This window comes from Diabrotica virgifera, chromosome 1 (genome assembly GCF_917563875.1).
Source record: "Diabrotica virgifera virgifera chromosome 1, PGI_DIABVI_V3a".
Taxonomy (NCBI): Eukaryota; Metazoa; Arthropoda; class Insecta; order Coleoptera; family Chrysomelidae; genus Diabrotica; species Diabrotica virgifera.
Window position 1 is genome coordinate 45800646 of NC_065443.1, and position 12974 is coordinate 45813619.

The 12974-nt window shown below is 32.7% G+C and overlaps 1 protein-coding gene across 3 annotated transcripts in view; it reads left to right on the forward strand.

Moving 5' to 3' along the window:
• LOC114331339 (nidogen) overlaps positions 1-12974 on the forward strand; it is an 85980-nt gene that overhangs the window by 35345 nt on the left and 37661 nt on the right. For all 3 annotated transcript variants that reach the window (XM_028280872.2, XM_028280874.2, XM_028280873.2), the window contains exons 7-9: positions 1762-1981; positions 4962-5130; positions 11691-11967. In XM_028280872.2, coding sequence (XP_028136673.1) covers positions 1762-1981; positions 4962-5130; positions 11691-11967 — 666 coding nt within the window. The remainder of the gene's footprint in view (positions 1-1761; positions 1982-4961; positions 5131-11690; positions 11968-12974) is intronic.

Genomic DNA, 12974 nt, shown 5'->3' on the forward strand with positions numbered 1-12974 from the left:
AAATTATTACGAATCTATATTCAGTGTGACTACAGATACACTCATGTTTGATACATCATATTTACTGTAACTCAAGGGCCAGTGCTAAAATCCATGATATTATTAGGAAGTTTCCCATACAAAGAGGGGTAAGACGGGATGATAATTTATCTTTAAAACTTTGTAGCACTGTTTTAGAATATGCTTTTAAGAACCCAGAATGGAATAATAAGTATCAGTACAGTAAGTAATCAGTACAGACGAAAAAAGATTAAACTGCTACGATTTGCGGATGACATAATACTGATTCAAAGATAAAAGAAGAGGAGCAGGCAATAAAAAAGTTGACATGTAAAAGTTGTAAAATATGATTGGTGGTTGGGATCAAGTGCTTTAGTCTTTAATTAATTAAACGTTTAATAAAACTTCTCCCATCTGACTTGAATATACTTTATTTACTGGTATTCAAACTACGTGTACCTATAAACATCAACAATAATGACGACCTATCCCAAGCATATCATCGCAATCGTCTTTACATTAATAAATACTTACCACAATATCTATATCACCAGGGTTATTGTTTATATACACATTTAAATAACAACATGCATAACATTTCAATGTTACTAAGGTCTGGTTTCACCAACAACAACTAAATCAATGAATAGTTATTCGTCGAATAAAATTTATTAATGTTTATATTGATATTTTGTTTTAATATAATTTTGATAATTTAAAGTTAAACTGGCGAATTTACTTTCTTATAAATATTTACAGCGATTAACTTTCCAATTTATTCGAAGAGTAAGTACGTATTTGATAAATTAATAAAATAAGTCTTATTTGACGTTAGTAAAATGGAGAATAACGTTAATCACAGAATAAACTACTATTTTTCGTTGGTGAAACCGGCCATTAAAGTTACTGAATTCAAGAATTAATAATACCTCGATTATTGGCTTAGAGTGTTAGATTATTGACTTATACAGAGTGTTCTAATATTACTACACTGTGCATAAGTCTTCAAAAAAGAAAACTCATGACTAAGTTGGTAGGTAATCGGGGGAATTATATCTCTAGACAACAAAATCATTGAAGAAGTCCTATCTAGGACACAATTAGAATAAATAGAGTCAACTAATCACAGGAACTACAAAAAAGAATTAGTTTGAGATGGGCCTCATATGGAAATCTGATGGATATTTTTAAAAGCAACTTACCAATAAACCTAAAAACAAAAGCAGTAATGACTTATGGTGCCGAAACTCTTATGCTGACAAATAACAGCGTAAATAGATTAGAGATCGCTCAAAGAAAAATAAAATGGAGAGAGCTACACTTGGAATTACAACCCAATGGAAGACCAACAACATGTATTCGACAAAGAACAAAAGTAGAAGACATAATGTTACGAATTACTCCACCAAGTCGTAATTACGTCATTAATAATATTAATTTGGAGATCCCGCGCAGACAATAGAAGAGGAGGCAGATACCCAATACGTTGTAGCTACGATTTAAAAAGTGTGGAAGGAACCTGGATTATAGCAGCTCAATACCGAGCCCAGTGGAACAGATTAATGGAGGCCTATGTCCAGCAGTGCAATCAATACCAGGCTGGAAGATGATATTCGGCGAGCCAGTTACTTACTTTGATACATAAACTTTTGAAAATGTTAATATTGTTCCCTTTTTAATTGCATTATCATATTTTAATGACTTAAGCAATAAGCAGTGTTAGCTTCCAAATAATTATAAATATTCTTCTTTATTTTTTAGATGTACCTTTACGAGTTAATGGAAAAATCTACGGCAAAATCAATGGCGAAAAATTGGATGGTTTAGACTTGCAATCTTATGTGGTGATGTCTGATGGAAGAGCATATACTGCTATATCAAAAGTACCCGAATCTATCGGATTTGACATTCAGTCAATGCAGATCTTAGGAGGAACCGTAGGATATTTGTTTGCAAAACCTATTAGGACTGCACTAAATGGGTAATATATATTTTTATTGTGAAAACTTTTCTATTTAGTTTAAATATAAATAAACGTGGGAAAAGTCAAAGGAACAACTGAACAAAGGAAGCAAAGTACAAAAAGAGCTCTGGGCTGAGTACTGAATTTCTTACTCACAAAAAGTATATCTATCATATTAGGCTGACGTGTCATTAATTTTAAGTTTATAAAAATATGACCACTCTGGTCATATTTTGCTGGTACTATATCTTTTTGACTTCTTCTTCAAGTGCCATTTCCGCGACGAAGACCGGCAATCATTATAGCTATTCTGACTTTAAAGACGGCTGCTCTGAAAAGTTCATTTGATGTACGGGGTGTCCCAATAAGAATGGCCCTCGGCCATATCTCAAGAACCATTTGTAGTACAGTTTTGAGAAAAAAATATTTATAACAAAAGTTGCCTCGTGAAAAGCCTGGAAATGATTTTCATAATTGTAGGTTCACCGCTAGAGGGCGTAATTAAATATCAAAAATTTAAAAATCAAAATTTTACAAAATTTGCCTAATGAAAGGGCACTGGAAATCCCATCATCGTATTCTTCATAAAATTTTGCGCATATTTGATTCCACAAGTTTAAAGTCTACCTTTGCAAATAAGAGGTGGGGTGAGTGGGAACCTTCTTATGAAAAAATGGCTGTAAGTCCGGTTCTGCTGAATCGAATTTTGCTTACTTGGTCTTGTTGAAAACAGCTCTTATTCGTCAATGTAAGAGTCTTATTTTCGAAATAGCCTAAAAAGTAATATGCCAGCTAGTAGGCGTTATTTAGTTATTTTCTGAAATCTAGTTTTCTTTGGTTAATATTAAATACAACTATGCATTTTTAATCCTGTATTACAAAATTAGACCAAATTAGCAACAAAATACCGAAAACGGCATATCGATACTTTTTTTCTATCTCGAGATATCTTAAGAAACGTGTAAATTTTAAACAACTGTTAAAGTCACCGGTAAACGAAGTTAAAGGAAAAGTAGTGTGCTATGGAAAAAACAAAGAAACATTTTCCAGATGTAAGCGCATATAATTGATTAAAACAACAATAAGACAAACAACACTATAAAATATAACAAAGAAATAAAAGCAACTACTTACTTAGTGACGACCAAAATGTTCAAATTGCTGCCCATCATTTTCGATGCAAGCATTTACTCTTTCAAGAGTAGATTGAACAGCAGTCTCAATTTCTGCTCTCGCAATGCTAGATGGCGCTAGTAGTGGGCCTAGCTTTAAAAACAAGGTCTTTAATCCGTCCCCATAAATAAAAGTCTTAAAAAGTTAAATCTGTTGCTGTTCAAACTACTCTTGAAAGAGTAAATGCTTGCATCGAAAATGATGGGCAACAATTTGAACATTTAGGTCGTCACTAAGTAAGTAGTTGCTTTTATTTAAGATTTGTTATATTTTAAAGTGTTGTTTGTCTTATTGTTGTTTTAATTAATTATTTACGTTTACATCATAGAGAAATAACAACAAACCTTGTTGTTAACCTTATTGTTATTTCTCTATGGTTTACATCTGGAAAATGTTTCTTTGTTTTTTCCATAGCAGACTACTTTTCCTTAACTTCGTTTACCGGTGACATTAACAGTTGTTTAACATTTACACGCTTATTAAGATATCTTGAGATAGAAAAAGGTATCGACATGCGGTTTTCAGTATTATGTTGCTAATTTGGTCTAATTTTGTAATACAGGATTAAGAATGCATGCTTGTATTTAATATTAACCAAAGAAAACTAGATTTCCGAAAATAATTAAATAACGCCTACTAGCTGGCATATTACTTACTAGGCTATTTCGAAAATAAGACTCTTACATTGACGAAAAAGAGCTGTTTTCAACAAGACCAAGTATGCAAAATTCGATTTAGCAGATCCAAACTTACAGCCATTTTCTCATAAGAAAATGACCATTCACCCCACCTCTTATTTGCAAAGGTAGACTTAAACTTGTGAAATCAAATATGCGTAGAATTTTATGAAGAATACGATGATCGGATCTTCAGTGCCCTTTCATTAAATAAACTTTGTAAAATTTTGATTTTTTAATTTTTTATGTTCAATTACGCCCTCTAGCGGTGGACCTACAATTATGAAAGTAATTTCCAGGCTTTTCCCGACGCAACTTTTGTTCTAAATATGTTTTTCTCAAAGCTGTACTATAAACGGTTCCTGAGATACGGCTGAGAGAGCCATTCTTATTGTGACACTCGGTACATCCGTACCATTCTCTGAGGTTGGGCAGCCATGATATTCTACGTCTCCCTATGCTTCTTTTTCCTCCGATCTTTTCCTGCATAATGAGTTGGAGCAAGTTGTATCTCTCTCCACGTGTAACGTGTAATATGTCCGAGATATTAAAATTTTCTGGTTTGGATTGTATTTAAGACTTCCATTTTTTTATTCATCTTTCTCAGAACATCTTTGTTTGCGACATGCTCTGTCCATGATATTTTCAGAATTCTTATGTACACCAACAACTCAGATGATTCCAGGTTTTTCATTGATTTCAAGGTCCAAGCTTTCATGCAATAAAACAACTCTTCGCTCTAATTTCAAATCTCTGGTGCACTCGCCTCATTTTGTTCTATCCTTTTTTATTCTAATTTTAATTTCCTGGAAATAATAATTTGTGGAGTTGGTCATTGTTCCAAGATATACATATTGGTTTACTAGTTCGACATTGGTTCCGTTTATGAGGAGATTCTCGTTATTTCTTTGAGTTTTAGATATTATCATAAATTTTATCTTCTTGATGTTCATTGTTAGACCATATTCTTATTGGTCATAGATACTTACACTAACTTTTCTAAATATTTTTCTGTATTCATATATGCGCAGAATAGTTGTAAAGCTTTCTTTATTGTTATGGCGCGCATTTTGAATATATGCATTATAAAAATTAATAGATAAAATAATATATGGGTTAATAATAAAAGCCATTTCTTTACATTATAGGTATCAAATTACAGGAGGAGTTTTTAACCATTCTGCTACAGTAACTTTTCTAAATACTAGTCAGACGGTACGACTAAAACAAAAATACCTTGGTCTAGACGTTTTTGATCAACTAAGGCTTGAAGCTGATATTCAAGGAGATATACCTTTACTTCCAGATGAATCACGAGTAAGTATATATTTTTATATTTTATTACTTCTACTCATTTCAAAAAAATTGTGAGGAAAAATCAAAATTATTTTAAACGTTTTAACTGTTTAACTGGTTTTCTTCCGGTAAATCTGAAAATACTATCACTAGGGGGTGTGACAGTGAAAGTAATTTCATCGTTTTATTTGTTAATATCTTTATATTTAACAACAAATTAGGATGGCACTATTACTACCATTTAGAGCGTAATAAACAATTCGACGGAATGTGGGAAATAAGAATACAAGTATTAATAAATATCTAATTTAATGACTAACTTTGTTACTACAACTAAATTAAGATTAAGATAATCAAAACCGCTGATTTAATGTCCAATTTACACTAGTCCGCGACACGCCACACGAGAGCACGGTTAGAGTTAAAATATCTTTAGTATTAATAAACTTGATTAATAATAAGCGTTTATGACACGTGTAGCTTTTGAACTATAAGCTAGACACATAATACCTCTAAACAATAAATGCGTCAACAAGAAACTGGTCGCATATTAACAAGCTACTTTTTCACTACAAATACGCGAGAGTTAAAAATTCTAAACAAGAAGCGTCCAACTACGCTGGCTGCTATGAAACTAATCGCGAGAGTTGAAAACTCTAACCAAGAAGCGTCCAGCTAGGATGGCTTACAATTCGACACTAACTACTAGGCCAGGGCACAGCCATCTATATCGTGGGGCACAGCATAATAAACGCAATCTCATTTATTGTGCTGTGGCCAGGGTAATAAGGCAAAAATATACTCTGTTCGTGACACTTCAACAGCCAGGTACTGAAGCATTTTTTCGAAAGGTAATACCTATAAGAACAAATTGTAACTATTTTATGCGTAGGATCTGTCGGCAATTTTAATTTATAAACAATTTAGTGTCAAACAAACGACCTTTTTTTCTTTTTTTTTTTTTAATAAATGGAAAACAGTGAAACTTCTTTTTTTTTAGTACACACATCTTCGAGAGCATGTAAATAGCTTTAAAATGGCATATTACAAAGTTTGATATACTCATTTATTGTAAATATAATTGCGAAAAAAGGTCGAAATTGCAAAAAAAATTTAATTTCGCAATAACTATTGTAAGAATTAGTGTACAGCTTTGAAATTTTTGCCAAATGACGGTTCATTGGTGCCTAATATGTGACAACAATTTCAAAGCGATTCATTCAATTGTTTAAATTTTATTCAAATTGTTCAACCCAGAGAGCTTTTTTTGCAATAACATAAGTCAGAAAAAAATGATGTTAGGACAATTCTACAGGTGTCTAATGAAAGAGCATGAGCTGAATTTTCAAGTTGGTTTAAGAAAGTGAATAAAAAATGCATTTATTAGTAATAAATAATTATGCAAAAATATCGTCAGTTTTTCTTTAAAAACTTTTTGAATAATTTTTTTCAAAAAAACCTATTTTTTACCATGTTTTATTTGCACAACTATTAATTAGTGTTATGTATATAATAACTGATAAAAAATTGTAATAAATATATACAATTTATTATATAAAAAAATAAAAAGTTTATAAGGAAAATTTGACGATACTTTTGCATAGTTATTTATAACTAATAAATGCATTTTTATTCACTTTTTTAAACCAATTTGAAATTTTAGCTCATGCTCTTTCATATTTGACACCTGTAAAATGGTTCTAACATCATTTTTTCTGGCTTATGTTATTGCAAAAAAGCTCTCTGGGATAAACAATTTGAATAAAATTTAAACAATTAAATTAATCTCTTTGAAATTCATGTCACATATTAAGCACCAAAGAACCCTCATTTGACAACAATTTCAAAGCTGTATGTATACACTGATTTTTACAATAGTTATTGCGAAATTAATTTTTTTTGCAATTTCGACCTTTTTTTCGCAATTATATTAATAACAGATGAGTATATCAAACTTTGTAATGCGCCATTTTAAAGCTTTTTCCATGCTTTCGAAGATGTGTGTACTAAAAAAACCATACATTTCAATGTTTTCCATTTATTTGAAAAAAAAAAAGGAAAAATGGCCGTTTTTGACACTAAACTATTTATAAATAAAAATGGCCTACCTGTCGAAAAAACGCTTCAGTACCCTGGCTGTTGAAGTGTCATGGAAAAAACCTTATTACCCTGGACTATACTTAAGATTATAATTGTAATACCTAGCCAAGCTCAAGGGGTTATCGGGGGACAACCAGGGCCTATTTTACCACTAGGCCAGTGAGACACCTGCCTTGGGCCCGCATTTTAATGGGGCCCGGAAAGATCATCAAAAAATTTTTATTGCAATAAAACAAGATCAATTTTCAAATTTTTCAACTGTGGTCTTAGAACCACATGAGACACACTTTGAAAATCTTTCTACGTATCATCCACAGTAGAATCAGAGATAATAATGTGAAGACCAGGATGAAACACAATTTGGCTTCAGAAATGGACTGGGAACCCGGGTCGCACTCTTTGCACAAAATGTATTATTGCAGAAATGCCGAGAGCAAAGGATTGCTGTATTTATTGACTATGAGAAGGCCTTTGATCGAGTACAACATCAAAAATTAATTAAAATATTAAAGGATTAAGGAGTTGATAGTCAAGATGTAAAAATTATAGAAAAATTATACTGGCGTCAAACAGCGACAGCTTGCATAAAAAGAAAATCAACAGAAATATGCAAAATACAAAGAGGTGTCAGACAGGGTTGTATACTGTCCCCACTGTTATTCAATTTATATTCAGATAGAATATTTAAGGAAGAGCTCCATATTTTGGAATGGGGTGTGAAAGTTAATGGAATTCTGATAAATACAATCAGATATGCAGACGATACAGTTATTTTAAGTGATGATATGAATAGATTACAACACCTTTTAAATGCCATTGACACAGTGGGAAGAGAGTTTGGCCTAAACATAAACTGTTCAAAAACAAAATACGTGGTATTGAGCTGTTTGGCCCATCAAGATTCACAGTTATATGTTGATGGTCATATAATTCAAAGAGTGCCCAGTTTTAAATATCTTGGTTGCCATATTACTGAATAATTAGATCCAAATAAAGAGATAAAATGTAGAATCGAGATAGCCCGCACGACATTTTTAAAAATGAGGTCATTCTTCTGTAATGATAACTTGCAACTTAAACTTCGAAAGCGCATGATCAAATGTTACATTTGGTCAGTCCTCTTGTATGTTGTCGAAGCATGGACATTAAAAATATCGATCATTAATCGTTTGGAGGCCTTTGAAATGTGGCTGCACAGACGTACACTGAAAATACCATGGACGGCTACTCTGACAAGTGTGACAGTCCTTAAGAGAGCAAATGCTGCCCGCGAGCTGCTTGATAACATCAAATATAGAAAGATGGCCTATTTTGGACACGTAGTAAGGGGAGACGGGTATAATATTCTTCAACTTATTATGATGGGTAAAATCGAAGGACGCAGAGGAATTGGTAGAAAGCAGGCATCTTGTTTGAAGAATATCCGGGAGTGGACACGAATAAAGAAAGCAGAACAACTATTTAGAATAGCTCGAGACAGAGACAGTTTCGCCATGTTAATCACCAACGTCAAGAGGACTTGATAGGGTACGTTAAGAAGAAAAAGAAGGTCTTAGAACAATTAAAAAATTTGATATCAATATTAACTAATTAACTTTAAAATTAATATTATTATTAAATTATATTTAGGTGCCCGAAAATTATGTAGTGCCTCGGCCCTGATTTGAAGTAAAATAGGTTCTGGGGACAACTTCGAAATTTCAATAAGTAAATAGATAAAACTACAGCTTTTGAATGTTTGCTAACCGGGAATATCCTATACCAAATCTACAATCAAGATGCAGTTAAATGCTACTAGGAGCACTCCCGAATCATAATTTACAATGTATATACTTTGTAAATCCCAAATCATGATTTCCAAAGTTTATACATTGTAAATTATGATTCGGGAGTGCTCCTAGTAGCATTTAACGTGTCTTGGTTTTTTTATTTCTACTGCATCTCGATTGTAAATTTAGTATAGGTCAGTGGCGGCCGGTCAGGGTCGGCAGGGCCGACCCACACATTTATAGATATAGATTTTTTTTAATATTTAATTTAATGAGATGAGTTGATGTCATTTGTATCTGTGAAATAAAAAAAATCTGTCAGATAATACAGACTGAATTTTATTCATGGTTTTTAAAAGGATTCGGCCAATCCGAGCATTAAGTGATACCTGCGCATAAGAGACTTTTCAAGAAATGAATGATCCGAGTCATTTATCTGACTGTTTTCGGCAAGCCGACCCAGCTCATCTCGAGCTTGACGATTTACATGTAAAACTCAACGAAATATGAGTCAAAGAGCAATCAAACGTATATTTCTCTCCGTAGGCATTAAGCGGCAGATACGGCACATTTAGTTTTACGGCCATTTAGGCACAGTTTTACGCCGTTTAATTGATATTGTAATTTATTTAATTTGTCAGGAATTATCATTTACGGGACATCATGAATCGGAGCATTCGTTAAGTGAAAGTAATTATAGAGAACTTATAAAATTGTTTAAGAAATACGATTTGAAATTTTCCAAATTTTTTTTCTGATTCTAAGATATTTAGCGGCGTGTCTAAAACAGTACAGAATGAACTAATATAATCAATTAGTTACATTTTTAATAACGTTATTAAATCTGAGATTCTGAAAACCATTTGCTTTTCGCTAGAAGTAGATGAAACTTCTGATTATCATGTAATTCACAACTATCAATTGTTGTTAGATAGGCGTTACGTGGTAATATTTATGAGAGGTTTTTAGGTTTTACAGACGTCAGTAAAAGCATTAAGGCAGAATATATTTTTGGTGTTTTAAAGGGCAGATTAAAATTTTTGGATATCAAAAATAAATTGATAAGGCAAATTTACGACGGCGCTGCCGTGATGTCCGATGAATTGAATGGTCTCCAGGCAAAAGTTAAAATTATTGCACCACAATCTTTATTTACTCACTGTCATGCGCATAGAATGAGTATAGTTTTGCAGGATACGTGTAAAAAAATAAAGAATATCGTCTTTTCTTGCCATTTTAGCTCGCCTAAACGGACTACTGTTTTAGAACAATTTGTTTCGAAAAAAAAATGCAAACAGTTTGTTAGACGCGATGAAATTTTAAATCTCGGTTAGTTTTCACTGTAGCAGATTTTTGTGAACAGCTTTTTGGAATTATTTTATTTTATTATCAAAGGCGACGATTTTGAAAGCGGTGATATCTCGATCCGTGAAGCAATCGGTTTGACAACTTTATTAAATGATTACTCTTTTAATATTCTTTTAAATATTTTTAAAGAAAGTGTTTGTCCAAACCCATTTGATATTCATTGTTGTTAAAAATCAGTCAATTGTCATTATTTATTCCAAAAATAAAATAAGAAAGTTGGTGCAAAATCTCAGAGATTTTCGTAATGATAGAAGAAAAAAGACAAAGGCATGATACATATCTCGACAAAGGAGTTTATTTTGAAATTTTAAATACCTGCTATTATGCAAATAGATCTCGTTTTTCAAATTTTGAAGATTTGCAAATTTTTAACCTCTTTGATAATTCAAAATTTAAAAGTTACCTTAAAACAAAAAAATCTCCTATGATGATCTAAGCCTTTTAATTAGATGGTATACCTATATGGAGACAAAAAAATCTTGCCGACCCTGTCTCTAAGGCCACTGGTATAGGTACAAGTTTTTAGTGGTTAAAAGCATATTTTAAATGCATTATACACGGGCTTTCTTGGGAATTTACTCGGGAAAGTTACTCGGTAGGTTGTATAAACGTATAAGTTATTTTGCTGCCAGTGGCGCAGCAACACTTTATCCAGTAATTTCTAAAGCTATACTACACCAAACTCTAATAGACCTAAATCCCTCGTATCAAAAAAAAGTTGATTAATAGGACGCTGAAAATCTGTTAATAGCTTAATGGTGTCTAGTCGGACAAACTCTGATGTACTGGAACACTGGAATAGGGGAAGTTTTAATTGTGGAACAGTTTAAAAATTTGGAACGTCAGATTACGAAAACGTCCCATGTATTTTGTTGGGCAGAACATCCAATTGATTTGCTACCCTTTCATTAAACTCTCATGCAAAAATCTGACTGCTATTAATAACCAACATGATTTCTGTCATTTGATATGTTCTTCGTGTTCCACTCATTAAAATGCCCAGTTGGTGATGAACACCAGTCTGATTTTTACATGAGGGTTTAATGAAATGGTAAAAAATCAATTGGAAGTTCTGTCCGATAAAACACATGGAACGTTTTCGTAATCTGAGGTTCCAAATTTTTAAACTGTTCTACAATTAAAACTTCCCCTGTTCCAGTGTTCCCATGCATCAAAGTTTGTCCGACTAGACACCGTTAAGCTATTAACAAATTTTCAGCTTGCTATTAATCAACTTTTTTTTTGGTAAGCGGGATCCAGGTCTATAATACATGCAGTAACAATATAAGTTTTTGTTATGCATCAATAACGAATATAATGACAATATCTGTCTGTATGTTTTAGGTTTCTATCGATGAATACCAGGAAGAATACACCCGTACAGCCCCTGGAGTGATTCAAATGACATCTCAGAGAGTGCTTCGCGTTTTAAATCCCAAAGGCGACGAAACGGTGCAGTACTACACGGTGGACCAAAATTTTGTATTTGATTATTGTAAATTCGCAAATATAAGTGTAGGAGATACGTGGAAGTTAAAAGTTGGGAAAAACTTCATCAGCTATGAAAGTAGAGAACAAATTATTCGATTTGGATTAAGTAATAAGATTACACCCTTAGGAGGTAAATATTTTTTCTTCTTCTTCAGATTCAAATCCACTAATAGATGTTAATGATTTTCCATTACCTTTCTGTTTCTTGCAATGTGTAAGTATTAGAGACGTATGTCGTTAATCCCTGTCTGTTGCTTTATGTTTCGGAGCCAGGACATTTTCTTGCGTCCCATTCCTCTCTTGTTGCCTAGATACGCCGTTTTCCTTATCTTGATGGTTTCGAAAAGTTGGGTTCTTGGTTGATTATTGGTTGTATCTTTAGGATATGGCGATAAAGCTACATTTTGAAAGCTTCTAATCTGATTATATCCCTCGTTTTGAGTATCCAGCCCTCTACGTAATATAGCAACACCGACCATACGTAGCACTTAGTAAACCTAACCTTAGTCTCAGTTGAAGATCGAACTCTGAACAGGTCTAAACTTCCTGACTTATACGAAAACTTTTCGAGCTTGCTCAATGAGACATTTTACTTCCCTATCCAATGCCCAGTCTTCAAAAAGCCACGTTCCCAGGTATTTAAATTTGTTCACTCTCTTAATGGACTTGGTATTCAGTGATATGGTGAACTTTTTAAGTGCATCCAAGTTTCTGGAGATGATCATGAATTTGGTCTTTTAGGTATTATTCTCTAATCTCATTCGCTTACTGTATTTTTCGTTTATAGTGACAAGTTTTTGATGATCGACTATGTTCTCACAAATTAAGACATCATCATTAGCATATCGTATGTTGTTGATCATTACTCCATTCTCTTTGAATCCGATCTCTGCATCTTCCAAAGACTCTTGAAATATGGCTTATATATATATATATATATATATATATATATATATATATATATATATATATATATATATACATGGCGAGGTTGTAATCTCGCATTCCTTGTCCATCCGTACTCCGTATAATAATGTAAAAAATACATAGCCTCTGACGATACAGATTTTCGTACAAGTGGTAAATCGTCACTTGAAAAGATACTTTATCGTTACGTTTAGAGTGATCCCATTGACT